This window comes from Harpegnathos saltator, unplaced genomic scaffold (assembly GCF_003227715.2).
Source record: "Harpegnathos saltator strain DR-91 unplaced genomic scaffold, Hsal_v8.6 scaffold785, whole genome shotgun sequence".
NCBI classification, from domain to species: domain Eukaryota; kingdom Metazoa; phylum Arthropoda; class Insecta; order Hymenoptera; family Formicidae; genus Harpegnathos; species Harpegnathos saltator.
Window position 1 is genome coordinate 1123010 of NW_020230632.1, and position 16829 is coordinate 1139838.

Here is a 16829-nt window from a genome sequence, read left to right on the forward strand (position 1 = left end):
CTCGGAGCGTCGGTGGAGGGGTTGATAAGTGGGGGAGATGGCGAAAGTGGGGGGAGAGGTGGAAGAGGAGAGAGACAGACAGACAGAGAGAGAGAGAGAGAGAGAGAGAGAGAGAGGGAGAGAGAGAGAGGGAGGGAAGGACAGAGAGGAGTGTATTTACCGCTCTTCTAGGGCGAGTCCTTCAAGGACGGATGTACAACAAATACAAGCTTGAACTCGTGGATGCGCGACAAGGTGGAAAAGTTGAAAGTTGAAGAGCGTACACTTTACGAGAGGAGGAGATACAAGTCGGAGATAGATCGGCAGGAAAGTGCGTGGAGCGAGACGTGATTTCTCTCTTCCCTTTTCTCTCTCTCTCTCTTTCTCTCTCTCTCTACCGTACTAGCGTACATACCAAGAGAGCGACTCGTTTGATCGAGATGATCGCGGCGACAGGTCAACGTGTCGCGTTATCTGCCGCGGCGATCGCAACCGGCCGTACGCGTGTAAACGGCTCGGCGAACGCACATGCTCGCACCCTTGAATCACGTTAATACCGCTGACAGTTTGAGCGGACATTACCATTCCACCTGGCTGGTGGAAACCGACGACGCAGAGAGATGCGGCCTCCGCTGGGAACCGGTTTAATCTAAGTGTCTAAGGCGCCCCTGATAGAGTCGCGATTCGAGGATGCCTCGGTTTCGTCGCGCAGCCAGGAAGCCGGAGGATCGGTCGTCAGGCGTCGAATATGCCGTATCAGCGATAAAAGCAAGGTCGCGAGTGTGAATGGTGCGCACATCGCGAAATCGCTCGCTCGCGTTCGAATATCACTTCGCGAGTTGCTGCACAACGCGCTTGGAGACCGCGGTCTTTCTCTCTCCTCTCTCTCTCTCTCTCTCTCGCGTGCGCGCGAGCTGTGATTCCGCGGGCCTGCAACATCTGCAGTCGTAACTCGCCGTCCTAGGAGGACAACGTTCGTAAGTTACGAGCGCGGACCGGTCGAGTAGCTGCGAACCCTGTAATTTATATGTTACAACTGCCGAAGTTAGGAAGCGAGACTTTATTGCCGCGAAGAGACGCGCCAGCCGGCCGACCGACCGACCGACCGACCGACCGACCGACCGCCTTCGCGCAGCAGAGTTCGCGGAGACGCGGTAAACGTCATTCGCGCCGCGATCCGCTCTCCTCAGCTCTGTGATCATCGGCCGCTCGCAGGGAAAGGGGCAGGGGGGAGAGAAGGAAAGAGAAGAAAAACGATCGCTACAGTCGGGACGGTAGAGAGGAGAGCGGATTCTCGGATGCTCAATATGAGCCGTAAATTAAGCGCGCGCACGAGAGAGAGAGAGAGAGAGGGAGAGAGGGAGGGAGGGAGGGAGAGGGAGAGAGAGGACGGTCGCAACAAGCGCGATGTCCCGCGGGAAGACGCGTTTTCGCGGAAGGAGAGAGCGTCCGCTCGCGCAGGATCGCGTCGTTAATTCAATCCCCATCGACGTCGCGCTCGATAATCGATGTCTCCGAGCGTATCGAGTCGTGTAACCGCGAGATGTGCGCGGAAGGTTGAGCGCGCGTATATATACGACTCGCGGCGAGTCTCCCTCCTTCGCTCGCTCGCACGTTTATTAGAAGCGAAGGGCGGTCTCGGGGCGCTCGCGCGAGCGGCTCAACATTTTTAACAGTTTCCTCGATCCGCGAAGAGAGCTCCGGTCCTCCTTTTTCGCATTCCCGTGTAATAACAGGTCTCCGCTCTCGCCGGGGATCGCGACCGGAGCCCGCTCGCTCGCTCGCTCGCTCGCTCGCTCGTCCCGAGACAGAAAACCGGCACAGCCGCCGGCGATTGTCGTAGGTAAGTGAGTTTGACGTACATCGGCATCGTGTAAACCGTACCGATGGTATGCCTCGCGATTTCAAACCTCTCTCTCTCTGCTCTCTACCCGCCCTCCTCTCGCACTCTCACTTTGCACGCAAAAAAAGACGCACACGCGTCTTCTTCCTGCTCGCGCGGTCTCGTCTGCCTTCGTTTCGACTCGCGCGACGTTCGACACTGTCGATCTCGCGGAGAAATTTTCGAATATTATTAAGAGCGAACGATTGAGACGTCCGGGGAACGAGAAAGAGAGAGAGAGAGAGAGAGAGAGAAAGAAAGGAGAAACAAAAAATGCCACTATCGAGACCGCCGCAAGACCTTGATTGATGCTCGTCTCGAAGATGATGCGCCCGATTCCGCGGCATGTTTGCGCGATCTTTCGTGAGCGAAGCCCATTTGCGCGGCCAACAACGAATAATACTCGCGACTTATCGCGATGCTTTAGTATACATGTGTACTCGTCGATACCGTCGATCGGGAATATCAAGTGGCCGAGGTCTTGCCTGCCGACGTCTTTACGACGTTCCGAGAAAAACGTGTGTGCGAATCTCGCGTTACGTACGCGTCGCGCGCGGATGAGTAACGCCGCCGATGAGAGAGCACAGTTATTTTTATGCGCCCGCCGCTGCTGCGTACAAGAGGCGCGATACATCGCGGCAAATACATCGCGCGATAAGAGGCCCCGAAAAAAAATTGGCGAATTCGTCGCGGTCGGTCGGTGAGCGACGGTGTCTCGCGGCATCTATTCTTGCCAGCCGTCGAAAGGCTGGTCTTTCGTGGAAGACGATACGGAAGAGAGGCGACGTCCCAAATTTAGGCGGGCAGCTTTCCAAAGTCGAGTCACGACAGGCGCTCTTGGAAACAGGCGTGGAAATGGAATGAGACGCGCGATGTTGCAATAATGTACATATGCACGATGTGAAAAATGTGCGTTCAACGATAGAAACAGAGGACAGGTGCTGTCTCACAGAGGGTCACAGAGGGAGATCACCCGTCGAACGTGTCGTCGACAACGCGTCCGACAAGCTTTGGCAATAAGCGAGCCGTGGAAAAGATACGAGTAATTGGCAGCCGAAGATGTGCGTAATTGAAAGCATCGCATCTCGAGATTAGCCGATAGCCGGGACTAACGGTATGAGAACCGTTGGGAGTTGCCACAAAAAATATTTGCGGCACCGAGTCATCGAGGGATACGGAGCGCGCGGAGGCTCGGCCTCTGCCGTATCTCTTCTCTTTTGATGCATCGATACGCTTATCGATGTAACGAGATACGCCGATAGGTGTGGCGTAAAAAGTCGCGCCGATCGCCTTTAAATCTTCGGAGAGGAAAGCCGACATCGTCCGCGACGCGAAACGGCCGTGCGGCGCGATCGCGCTCGTTTCGTGCGCTTAATTATTTATTCGCGCTTCCAAGCCGGCTGGATATTAGCGCGACTTTTCAAATTGCCTCTCGGCATTTTTACGGCCGTGCCGTCGGAACGACCGAGTCGCGCTAACTTGTACTCGTACTTTATCAGAGCGCACCGGCTGCGCGCGCGCGCGCGCGCGAGACCGGCTGGTTATCAATGCACTTCCGCGGCGCGCGAGGAACGAGACAACGCTCGCCGTAGAAAGTGCGTTTACACTTCGCTCTCGTTCCTGCGAGCGGAATGACAGATTGCGAAAACGGGGCCAACGGTAGGCTCTTCCTAGATACCTTTTTTCCCCTTATCGTAATAGAGCCGAAGCTCGGCGCGCCGCGCCGCGCCGCAGCCCGGGGAAAGTCCGCGCCTCGAATCTCGACCGCTAATAACTACCTGCGCCCCGCTCCGTGGGGAGGGAAGCTTTTTCAACGGTTATCCGCGCGAGCCTAGACAACTTGTGGGATACGCTCGAGTAATCGAATATTTAAATCGAGCGAACGCGGCCTCACCGTGGAGTGAACGTTTGTCACTCGTTTCAGCACACGTACCGCTGCTGCCATTGCCGTCGTAAGCTCATGAGGCGCGAGAGAAACCAGCGGATTACATTGAAATGGACTATAATGACGCGTAGAAATTTTCATATACAGCGGGTCACTTTAATTTCCGTTTCAACCCAGTCTCGTCAAGTTTACCGTTACCACAGTCGTTGCAACAGCCTGGCTGGCATTCGGTGTCTCTCACGAGAACCCTCTTTCTACGTTGACATGATTACGAGCGTGTAAATTAATATACCAAGCGACAAAAACACAATTCCCAGAGCAGCTGAAATTCTAATACGCCGCGCGTATTAGAACGCGTATTCACACACAGGAACGTGCGCGCGAGGTCCATAGTTATCCTTTAGGTCTCACGTTTGTGTTGTGAACCGGGCTACCTAGCGAGCGACAAGACGCGCGTTTATACGACCGCCTATCGACTCCCGCTGATGTCATTCGCTATTCCGGTGAACGCTGGATGCTTCCGATGTACGTGGCACGTGATCCGCGCGACGGCCGCTATTCCGGTCGAGGCTTGACCCTGGACAGTCGGGGGCCGGCCTGGACGGAGCTCTGGTGTTACGTACGGCGCGAATACACGCGCTGAAACTCGCCGCCGACGTCCGCCGATGGCACGCGCGGATAAACAATCTCGGGGGATATAACGGGGCGTATAACGATCTCGTTTGTTACCTTAATAGCGCTCCCTTTCGTTGGCCGATAACGCCCGATAAATTCGACGTTCCGCTAGCTCTCTCAGCGCGGCTCGCATTTCCAGCGGTATCGACCCGCGTGTTCTCTCCCTTCCCTCCCTCCCTCTCTCCCTCTTCTCTCGTCCGACGGTGTCGATTAGATCGAGATCTGCGATTCGCTTTACGGCTTCGGCCGCGGGCTTTATTAGAGACGGCTGCTCCTCGATCCGCACTCTCCCATACTCGCGCGCTCGCTCGCCGATTGTTGCGCCGCGCCGCGGCGTGGCTTTTATTCGCCGCTCGCGGTTACACGCCCGCGTCCGATCGTGAAACGAATTCGCTTCGGGATTATCGCCTCGCTCTGTTATCGGCCGTATTAAGCGCGATCGATCGCGATGCTGGTTCGTTCATCGATCGAAGTCGGTCGCCGAGCGACTACCCCGCGCGCGCACACACGTTCTCTCCTTCTCCTCGCCGCTCGTCGCCGCTCGTGGGACTTATCAAGGCCCACGGGCCGGTCTTGCTTTACGGAATGGCAGATCTGCCCGGCGGTATCTTTCACCTCAGACCGAATACCGAGCCCTGGGACGTGTCCCGCTTGGGATCAAACTGGCCTCGCGCATGTCGCATCTATTTATAACTTTGCCGAGCGGTCACCGTACCTACTGTGCACGCGCCGTTGTCTTATTTGCGAGCTCAACGAGAGAGTGAGAGAGAGAGAGAGAGAGAGAGAGAGAGGGGGGGGAGAAGAGATACAGATATAGGCAAGACCCGTGACGATCGGTCTATCCTGCGGTTTGCTGCGTCTGCAGCGGGGTCTTCCTGCAGGTGCGGGAGCGACTCCGCGGTCACCCCGGCGAGTGTCAGCGACCTCGCAGCGATACCGAGAGAGTCGCAGCGCGTCAACGAGCTCTATCGGAGCGTGTTTCCCCGTTGCCGTCGGGTCGCCCCCCTCGTCTGGCCGGGCTCGGCTCGGCTCAGGCCGAGTTACAACGAGGAGCGGCTCGGTCGTTCGCGCCGGGATCGTTGCTTGGTGTCAGTCAGGATGATCGGGCTTTTTACGCGTTGTTTAGCCGTTCTTATGACTCGTGGTAGGAACCGCGAACGCGCCGTGCCGCGGAGAACTTTACGAGCGCAGCGGAGCTTTCATTACGGAGCACGGCGGTGCGCGCGTTACCCCTGGCAGCCGCACGTGCTGCTGCTGCTGCCGTCGTCGACTCCCTCGCGGACCTCAGCTAAGCTCGTGAAGCAGTGCGTGCGTAACGCGCACCTACCAGCGGCCTGACGATGCCGATTGAACCGCTCCGAGAAACACCCGCCCTAATAATAACACGGAGCTGCCCCATTTGGAATTTGAGGAATATCTAGAGATAGCTTACAAAAATGTTATTTTTTTTTTCAGGATATCTCTCGGTGGTTCAAGATTTAATAATTTGAGAGAAAGTGAGAGAGAGAGAGAGAGAGAGAGAGGTATTTAGAAATATAGCTTGTAAGAATATTTCTCGAAGAACGTATCAATAGATGATATTTAATAATCCCGACTAGAAATTTTGATCAGGTTCACCTAACGTTGATAAGGATCTAATAGGGTGAATGAAAGGTAGTCCTAAGTAAGTCAGTCCTAACGACAAATGAGTAAGGAAGACCTTTATAAGGTTATAATGGTATAGGTTCACATTAGGACCTTAATATACCAACTAGTGTATGATATAATATGATTCAGTTAATCAGGTCTTCGTCGGGATCTTATTCATTGTACCTAATCATGTGATTTGCATTATCAAGTTTTAACAAAACAATTTTTGGGTCTCATTTCCAAATATAACGATGTTTGCATCGAAAAAACACTTTAGATCACTTGAATATATTTGTAAAATGCTATAGAAACTATCCTTTTTCAAGCAGTCAATAAATAGTTGTAAAATTAACGTGACACGCAACTTTTCTCTTTAACACTACTTTGTGTCTTGTCACCTTGTGATACTTTATGATCTAATGATATTCCTTTTTATGTTTCTTTTCCGAAACATTTTACAAGTATGCTCAATCTAAAATATTACTTCATGCAAGTATCTTTTTATTTGGAAATGACATGAAAGAATATTCAGCGTGTCATTTCTTATTTCTAATGTCATCATCCAATATAGCCGTGGCGAGTAATCAGGAGCCATAATGAGGAAAAAAACGTAATAAGGATTCCATAAGGTAACTCAATAAGGACCTGAAGGACCTGTGAATCCTTACTAAGGTCCTGATATCCACGCTGCGTTACATGACTTACTAGGACCCGACAGTATTACCTTATTGGGACCTGATGTCCAAATTGCGATTAACCTGACCAGGACCGTGAGATAAATTTCTAGTCGGGATGCAGACCAGTTTTAGCTGGACGACTGCAGACATTGACGGCGAAACCTGAACTGAGATCCAGCTAGGATCTGGACGCCTGGCAACCTTGTAATAAAATCCGTCTTGCGCTTGTCGGAGCTGACGAAGTGACGCGACGCGCATCTCCGCTCCGTCGCGGAAATTCCGGCCGCGCGATCTCAATCGAGACGCGATAATGAAGCGCGCCGATCACGCTAATCGAAAGTAGACTCCCGACGCGGAAGAGTCGCGCGACTAGACGGAGGAGCTACGCGTGTTTGCGCAGCTGTGGAAGCAGAAGAGACAGAGCGTCGTTTTCTAGACCGCGACGGTGGCTGTTTGTCTAGAGCGAAAAAAAAATCGTCCCGTCCGGATGAAACGCGGTCGAATTTGACGGGGCTTTCCGTTCGTTTGTCGAGTTACTTAGTCCTGCGACCTGCGTCTTCAGTTAAACACAATGCTCGGTTAACGACGGCGACTTTAGCGCAAATTTATCGTTGCTCGCCTCTTATCGGTCGCATCGTCTCACCCGGCGATTTTCCCAACAGCGGTGCGATTCTTTAACTCGTTGTTGCAGTTAACGACACACGTTTTCTACGGTACACAAAAGCTGCGCGACGATAACGAAAGTGTCGTTAACTCCAATAACGAGTTACAGAATCGCACTACAGCGGCGCTTAATTTCTGTGATGTCGGGGCGAAAAATGCGAGGAAAAACAGGGAGGCGGAAATCTGGCGATGCAATCGCCAAGTTTCTCTCGGATTGCGTAACCGAGCGGAATATCGTGCGCGGACAGATGAGTTTCTTCTCTCCATTTCATCGCGACTGTGCATGCGAAGTGGAACATGCTTCTTGCCGCACAGGCTGGCCGGTAAAGTCAAGAACAATTTGTGTTAATCATTCGGTCGTAAGGCGGACGACTGTCGTCGCGAAGAGATACCGTTCCCCGAGACGGTTCCGTGATTTCGTGTCCGGTGTCGTCCGGTCTCGAGTCGCTGGCTATTGTCTCCGTGGCTGTTTGTCGTTCGCTGTCACGTCGTCATTGCACTTGCGCTTCCTCGAGTCACGGCCGTTTCCTCGAGTCGCCGTAAGTCATAAGCAGGACGACGTGCTCGGTAGCCCGTCGAAGTAAATCCCAGCGTAATGATGTTCCTCCGACGGCACGAAATCGCAGCGACAGTTTTGTACACACAATTAAACGTCCGGTGTTGCACATTACGCGCGAAGCTTTGCTTCACGATTCTCCGCACTCGAGCGGCGAATAATCCGCATCGTGGTACGTCGAGTGGCCCAAACTGCTGTTGTTGAAATTTTTCGTCACTTGCAACGTGTGTGGATTTGTGGGCGCGCTCAACAAACGCTCATCAAACAGTTTCACGAGCTAATGCTCCAGCGTTTTCTCTCGCGATAAAAAATTCGCTCGCACTCGATTCGCAGCGGAGGATCGCAAGCGACGAGCAAGTATATTTCCCAGTTAAACACATTCGCGTTATCGCGAACTACGACTATCGATCAAGCGCCATTCACACTTGTCGCGCAACTTGTTGCGAAATTGAAGAATTCCACCGCGACACTTTCCCCTCGCGAATGTTAATCGTCCCGTTATTATGAATCTGGATACTATACTGGTATTACCACTATCGCTGCTAAGCGCGTTAGGAATTAGCCGCGATCGCATACGATTAACCCGGTTCCCGATCGAGGCGGCAAACGAGTCCGGAGCCGCGAAGGAGGACGTTGCGAGGCGCGCGCAGGCTTTTTTCCCCGTTTCAATGTACCCGCGTCGCCGCGCCGTCGCCGTCGCCGTTTGCGCAAAACGCGAGCGAAGGCGCAAAAAGCGCCTTCGAAGAAACCCGCGCCGATTGTTGGCGTTTGGTCTCGCGCTTCGAGTTATCGGTCACAACAGCCAGCCGCGCGAGTACGCGCGGAGTACGACGTGGCGGGCAGCACGCCGACATGACGCGCGACATAACAACACGGATCTAATCCGCTCTAATTTCATAACATTATCGACCGACCGGCAGTCGATTTTCGATCGCCGACGAGATGGTGCAACGCGCTCGCGTCCCGCGAAACTCGAGTTTCACCGCTTTTATGCCCGCACAACTGGTGGAACGGAACGATTTATCGCATCCCCGTTGCAATTATTCCGACAAACGCCAGCCGTTTTATCGTTTTGCTCTCTCGTTTTCCCTCCCCGTGTCCGAGAAATGACGCGTTACGCAACAACCGGAGCGTGCATTTTTGCGCGACCGCACCTACGAGAATATCGAGCGTCCTGCAGATAAGAGTCATCGATAGGAACATGTCGTGTTCTCACGCTCGCTCCGATGAGCGTAGACGCGTAGCTTTTTCCCCTCTCATTATCGGGTATTACGATTGATTATAACCGAGCGAGAAAGAGAAGGATACGCATTTAATTAAGATAACATTTAATTAAGAACGATCGGCCAACACGATACGTCCTCCTGCTTCTCCTCGCGAATCCGCCCTCTTCGGTCGGTATTCTCTAGGAATATCGTCCTCGGCTACAAGAAAGGGTAACAAGAAAGCGGGAGATGTCGACGGACGACAAGAGAGAGAGAGAGAGAGACCGGTGTAAACGATACTGCGTGTCGTCGCCGGGTGTCGACTACCCCGGTGTCGTTCGAGGTCGCGGTTGCGCACGGCTGCCGTGTGCGTGCGGCTGCAGGTGCGATACGGTAAAAGGAGATTTATTTCGTTCGAGCGGAGAGCAGCTGTTGGGTTTCGCGCGTTGCTCTGCGCAGCTCGATGGCGCGTCTACCTGTGTAATCATTTCTCCGGCTGAACGGCGAATTTTTTCATTAATATACTCCACATATTAAAACGAGGTTAAGTGCGACACGCCGCTCGAGTCTCGGTCGCCGCGAGCGCCTCGCAAATCAATGTCTCTCTCCCCGCATCGCCCCTTGTGACCGTCGTCTCGCGGCGCGAAATCCCTGCGGATCGATCCTCCGAACTCTCCCGGGGAGGACAAGATCGCGCGGGCCCGTAACGTTCGGGCCGGGAGGAATTCACGGGCCAATTATCGCGCCACAGGTGCAACGCTCCTGCGCAGGCGACGCGACGAAAAGTGAAAACGACTTGGCGATTCGTGTTTCGCGTAACGAGGATTAGCGATAACGCCGCGGGTCGCCGGCGTAACTCCCGGCGATCGGCCGCGACAGCGAGAAGGGGATAGGATGTCCGCTACTTGCATAAATCTCAATCGCAATTAAAGGGGCGCGCGCGCGCGCGAGCGCGAAAGCTGCTCGTTACGCCGGCCGACACGGACATTCCCGTCGATTTTTGCGAGTGCTCGCGAAGGAGGGGAAAAAAAGCAGATAAAAAGGAAAGCGTTTATCGCGTCACGTAACTTCTCCGCCGCGCGGCGAGGCGAGGTCGTGAGTCGCGAGGTCGCGCGCGCGCGCGCCCGCGATTTCGAAACAATCCCTCCTCCTGCTATCCGAGAGCCAAGCCGAGAGCGCGAAATTTGCACAATTAATGAAAACGTTGGCAAGGATACATCGCTTAAATGTCGGCATAAATATGAGATCACTGTCAGGGCTCGTTATTAATTTATCGCGAGGCGTATTATTCCGTGGTGCCGCACCTCGCTATCCATCGCCCAGCGCCGTGGGGAACATGATCGAGCACCGACGAGCAGGCCAACACGCCCGTGGTGGCACACGGTAATCTTTTTTTCTGACATTTCTGCCTCGTGGCTTGGTTTATTCGAAAGGTTAAACCGTCGCGCTCTCGAATATCCAGCGCAATCCAGCGCTAAAGGGAGACAGACACACACACACACACAGAGAGAGAGAGAGAGAGAGAGAGACAGAGAGACAGACAGATAAACAGAAAGACAGAGGGAGGAGCAAAGAGGAAAACAGAGAAGAAGGAGGAACGTTCGCAACGGTTCTGGCACTCTTCTCTTCAGCCAGATAATCTCTCCTTCCTGTCGAAGGTCGGCGCGCAAGTCAAATGTTCGTTCGTCGAACCGTGTCGTACGTTCGGAACATCTTCGCCGGCGTGCGTATCGGATAGTTGGACGACCGCTCGTGCGTTGCAGGTGGCAGGTAGTCACCCAATCAGAGCGAGAAGGAAACAAAAGAAAGGTGAAAAGAGTTATCGCCCCGTGAGATCGAGCCTACATCCTGTATCCCAACTGGAAAAGCCGGCGGTACTTTGGCTCGACGTGCAATTACTATCGGCCGATTGTTCGGTTGTTCGTTCTTTCCTTCCTTCCTTTCCTCCCTCTCTCCCTCCCTCCTTCCCTTCCTCTCTCTCTCTCTCTCTCTCTCTTTCTTTTTCTCTTCTTGTCTTGCACTATGTAGACTACCAAGACGCCATGGTATGTCTTTCTATTCGCGCGCCGCCAGCGCCGTTTTGGACGCTCCCCACCTTTCTCTGTCTCTCTTGGTCTTTTTGACAGTCCTCGCGCGTGCTCCGTGGCCCGAAAAATCATGGATCGATGAATAAAGAGGCGGCGGGTCACAGAGTCGTCGTCGTTCCCTCGCGAGAGAGAGAGAGAGAGAGAGAGAGAGAGAGAGAGAGAGAGACGTCTTGTTCTGCTTTTCACACAATAACACGATTTCGCGCCGCGTCGAAATCGTCCTTGCCCGACTTCTCGCCTTTCGAGAATGCGTTCGACGTCGCGCGTGCGCTCGTTGGAATTTAATAACTCGTTGTCGCATACGCCGATCCCGAGCTCAACGAGCGTGACTCGTCTACGTTCTCGCGAGAGCGTTCACGCCGCGCGACCTTACCTTCGACGCGAGAACGGCGCGGCTCTCTCTCTCTCTCTCTCTCTCTCTCCCCCTCCCTCCCCTCCCCCTTCTCGCGGCGCGGAATCATCGTCGATTCCGCGTGGACGGGTGCGCAATTTGGCGGTAAATCTGTCGGCGTGCTCGATGTGCCGCGGCGTACACGTCCACGTCGTTCGGAAGGTTCGGCCAAGTCAGAGGGTCGACTCGTTCGTTTTTGCAGCGTTCAAGAGCCGCGCTGCACGTATTTCAGGAAAAGTCACACGCTCGTAAATCAGTCCGCTAATGGGTACCGTTAGATTCGCAATGATAATCCCATGGTAATGTATGCGATTCGCTCGAGCGAGCAAACGAGAAGATAATTAACGACCCCGGATAATCCGAGAGTTGGCCAAACTATCGGTGGTGGTACCGCCGCGATCCTCCGGGATTTACGAGTTTGCGACACCGCTCTCTGGAGTGGTGGCAAAAACCAAACGTCTCCCTTTTTCTCTCTCTCTCTCTCTCTCTCTCTCTTCCTCTCGTCCGGCGGCTCGTTAAGACTCCTTTCTCCTTCTCACTCGCTTTGCGATTTCCATGTTAGCAATGGACCATTTTACAGCTCTACTTTATGAGGACGTGAATGTGGCTATTGAGTCTTCCAATGACGTAATTTACGTCGCGGTGGCGCTTACGGTTGTAAACGTTCCGCGTCGGGATTTATACGACCGCCGGTTTTGGATAACACGGGACGTGCAATAAGTATTGCGGACGCTATTTGTATTATACAGCTCGAAGCAACTGTGAATTAGGCGCAATAAAATACTGGCTTTTTCCGCGGTGCCGCGGAACGCGATGCCGCGTGCGTCGTGCAGCAAGGTCGTGACGGCAGCAAGATCGAGGCAAGATGATGAGGCAGGCAACGTGCGACTAAACTTACCCTTGATGAGCGTGCAACGGAGCGGGTCTCGGTGGAGGCGGAAGCGACTTCCTGCCGGGCGTGTTCTGTCGCGGCGCTAAAGGCGGCGGCGTTGGCGGCGAGCTGGAGGAGCCCGAGCTGCTGTACCTGTCGGTCGGGCACTGCGGCTGAGGTTTCTGCTTCGGCAAGTCAACGTACTTGGGCGGCAAGGCGTAGTAATTCCTCTGCGTCACGTCGTTGGGACGTTGGTGATGGTTAGGAACGTATTTCGGCGGCTCGTGGTACTTTTGCGGACTCGAGTCCGCGGGGAATAGCTTCGAGCTGGCCTCGTATCCCGTTTTCACGGGGCTGCCTATGAAGAAAGTGTGAGCGCTACCGCTCTTCAAGTACTTGGATGGGCTCTTCGTGGCCTCCGTCACCGGCAGATAATTCGGCCTCGACGCTGGATTCGCGTTGCCGGCGCTTCTGTCCGTGTTCTTAGGCACTTGAGGTTGGGGTCTCTGGCCCGAGGAGGACTTGAGTCTCTGGCCGGAATCGTTTCTCAACAAACCGGACACGTCGACGCGCGTACCGTCCGCTCGCATCGACTCCTGCCGAATGATCCTCGGCTCCACCGGCACTTGCGGCGCGGGCCTCTGGTTGCCGGAGTCGCTGTATCTTTGCGATATAAGATCAGGCAATTGGGCCGGGGGCCTCGACGACGAGAAGGGCCTATCCTCGGATATTCGTCTGGTCGGCGCTATCCTGCCGTTCACCATGAGCTTCTGAGTGGAGGGGTACCTGAGACTGGAACGTCCAGTGGGTACCATCCTGTGTGTGGCGAAGCCGGCCGACACGCCGTTCTCCAGCACCATCTCCGAGTCCACGTGCTTCAGCGCCGCGGACGATCTCACGAATTGCTGTTGCTCCTGCTCCTGCGCGCACGTTTTCGTCGAGCTCGGCGAGGACTTGCCCGTCGAGGGCTTCTCGTGATCTCTTTTACCGCTGTGCTTCGATCTCTTCATGGAGTGTCTTTCCGACTTGTGTCGTTCGCATGACCTTTCACGACCGATCTTTGTTGTTTCCTCCGTCTGATGGTGAACGCTGTTGTTCCCGTTATTATTAGTGCTGCTGTTGCACTTGCGCGGACTCTCAGCGAAACAATCGTCGCTGAGCTCGGGCGGCGGAGGTGGCAGCGGATCGTCGCAGTCGTGGACCTCATTCTCCGTGACCGTCGGCGGCGACGGCGGTGGCAAGTCGGGGCTGGGCATGCGTTCGTTGCAGGCGTTTTTCAAGTGCGGTTTTTTCGGCGGTCTCTCGGGCACCCAGTCGTCTATCGAGATCGCCGGCCCGACTATTACCGGGCCCAGCAGATCCGTCGACAGACTGCCGCAACTGTTGCTGTGCTGATGCTTGGGACTCGGCAAATCGCCGTTTCCCTGGGTTTGCGATCTGCCAGCGTTCTCCCGCCACGCGCCGCTGGCGTAATCCGACGCGGAGCTGGCTCTTCTGGACGAGGCTGGTCTTGGTCGAGGAGGTGGCTGCGGCGGTGGACTGTGGGGCGTCGGCGCGGGCCCTTGGGCCAGCTGAGGCTCCGACCGCCACGAAGCCTGATGATGATGTCTCTCGTAGAAGGACAGCAACGCCTTCTTTTGGATCGCTTTGAGGGTAGGATCGGACACTCTGTGGCGCTTCTCCGGGTCCAGGTAAGTGTAGCGCATTTGTTGTTGCTGCTGCTGCTGCTGCTGCTGCTTCTCCAGCTCGTTGATGCGCTCGAGTACCGAGAGCTGCGGTTGCTGCGCCGTTCTGAAAAGAAAAAGAGAACGTTGCGACTCGCATTAATTGGTGACACGGCGACAAACGGGGAAGTGAGCGAGTTGGGCGAGAAGGCGATGCGAGACAGAAAAGACGGGTTTGACGTATATACCTCGAGGATTGCGCGAATTCCTGCGACTGCGTCACACCGACCGCATAATGTTTCCGCTGGCTGCGCTCACGATCCAGATAGAGCACGCTTTCTGAATGATGCCTCTGCGGAGTCTGCACTCTCGCGCTGTGAGCGATCAGTTGCTTGCTGCACTGAAGCCCGCTGCTCTGACTCACGTCGGACATCGATCCATGAATGGGATTCCAATTGTCAGGGCTCTGCGGACTGGAGGATCCCACTTGCTGGCGCGTGGGGCTCTGCGGCATCGGCTGGCCGTACTTGTCGCTCTCGATTCTGCCCGAGGTGTCCCACTGATTCGCCTGCGGCCTGCTGTCGCTCAACGACTCGTTGTCGTCATCGTCGTCGATATTGGACTCCTGCCACTTGCTCTCTCGCATGCTCGACGTATGACAAATATCGCCGTGGATCGACGTGGACGTGGCGCAATGGCTGATCACCGCCGGCAGACTGGGCCTGCTCTGCGACTGCTTGTTCCGGTCGTTCATCGAAACTACTTGCCACTTGTCCGGTTGCCATTTCTCGCTGTGTCTGGCCTTCGTCGTCGTCGTCGTCGTCGTCGGGCCCATTCCGGACGTGCTGACGTCGCTCATGGAGCTCTGCCACTTCTCGTGGCAGCCGTTGCTGGCTTTCTGGCCGATGATCCCGCCGTTCACGCTGCTGACATCCGACATGGAGCCGTGGTGCCATCGATCCGAGGCCCCTTGGCGAGGTGGCATGCCGCTCGACACGCTGACGTCCGACATCGAGCCGTGCCACTTTAGGGTCTCGCTGCTGGACGCGCTGCCGCTGGACGTAGTCACCACGCTGTCTCTTCCCTCTCGGGAGGTGTCTTCCCAGGAAGCCACGGGCCTTTGCGCCACCGCCTCGCTGTCTCTCCTCAATCTGACAAGAAGCGTAATCTCTCGTTAGCGTCGCGAACACCGTTACGAAACGCTTCAATGTTAATGAGCCGATGCGCAAAAGCGATCGCCCTCTCGCTCTCTCTCTCTCTCTCTCTCTCTCTCTCTCTCTCTCTCTCTCTCTCTCTCTCTCTCTCTCTCTCTCTCTCTCTCTCTCTCTCTCTCTCGCTCTCTCTCTCTCTCTCTCTCTCTCACCTGTCGAGAAACGGCGTGTTCGTCGTGGAGTCCACGCTGGACACGTAACTGTGATACCCTTCGGACTGCGCGTAGCTCGCCTGCTGAGAATGCTGCACCCTCGTGTACTCCTCCAGGCCCGCTTGCGTCAACGTCGTCTCGCGGTAGAGGTCCACCTGACGAACAAGGAAGCGCGATGTGAGTGCGATAGCGCGATACAGGGCAGGAGAGAGAGAGAGAGAGAGAGAGAGAGAGAAAGAGAGAGAGAGAGAAAAAGAAAGAAACTAAGCGATCATCGAGCGTCGCGTCGACGCTCCGCCGCGCCCCTTCGCTCGAGCTCCTCTCCTCACCTGAGACACCTGTGGGTCCTGGTAGCTCCTTACGTAAGCCTCCAGGTCAGCGTGACTCAAAGTCTGAGATTGCTGTTCCCGCTCGGGCGGCGACGGGACCACGTACTCCGCGTCCCCCAGAGCCTTGCCCTCGCGGTCTACGCGCGGCCACAGCCTCGGCTCTTCCTCGACGCTACTTCGGTTGCGTGACTCGTAAGTCTCGGCCGGGATCTTCTCGCAACGCTCCATTACCGTCTTCAGCTGCGATATTGAATTTTTGCAGTGTAATAGAAACTATGAACGTGTATCGCGGACGTATCGAGAAAGTAGCGCTCGCGCGTCGGCCGCACTTTTATCGCGCGGTGTTCATTCTCGCATCCCGCTTCGCGGATGGAGCAGCGCGCGGCCGAAAGTAGGACGGTAGCGCACGCGCGCGCGAGAGAGAGAGAAAGAGAGAAAGAGAGAGAGAGAGAAAGAGAGAGAGGGAGAGAGAGAGAGAGAGAGAGAGGGAGAGAGAGAGAGATAAAGAACGATAACGTATAAGATATCTCACAGATCCTTGCGCCGATCGAGAGAAATATTCGTACGGCGCACGGCGATGCATTCGCCCGTAATGCGGGCAACGACTCAGCCTCCGACCGAACCTATTCTATATGACTCACGAGCTTAATACAATTTTCTTTCTCTCACGCGCGCCCCTCCGTCCCGGGGTAGTAAGGAGGGGGGAGGACGAGAAAAGCAGAAAAGAACCGATCTCGAAATACGTATCGGGACTAGAGGGTGACTAATTGCGTGCGGTCGTAGCGACGGAGACTCTCGCGATGATCTAACACGAAGCTCCAAGCGTCCGGTCTCGGAAAAAGAGAGCGAGACGCGGGCCGCTCCGGCATCATCCTTCTCCGATCCTTTCTTCCCTCTCGTCTGGCGACACCCGGAGTTACCGTACATACCGGAATTTAAGGCGCGATGCGGGTCGGACCGAGCGACGAAATAC

At 55.1% G+C, this 16829-nt stretch overlaps 1 protein-coding gene across 2 annotated transcripts in view; it reads right to left on the reverse strand.

The window, feature by feature from the left end:
- Window positions 1-16829, reverse strand: part of Shrm (shroom) — a 130828-nt gene that overhangs the window by 32142 nt on the left and 81857 nt on the right. For both annotated transcript variants that reach the window (XM_019840408.2, XM_025306524.1), the window contains exons 4-7: window positions 15857-16096; window positions 15528-15682; window positions 14413-15315; window positions 12528-14291 (exon numbers count right to left, since the gene is read on the reverse strand). In XM_019840408.2, coding sequence (XP_019695967.2) covers window positions 12528-14291; window positions 14413-15315; window positions 15528-15682; window positions 15857-16096 — 3062 coding nt within the window. The remainder of the gene's footprint in view (window positions 1-12527; window positions 14292-14412; window positions 15316-15527; window positions 15683-15856; window positions 16097-16829) is intronic.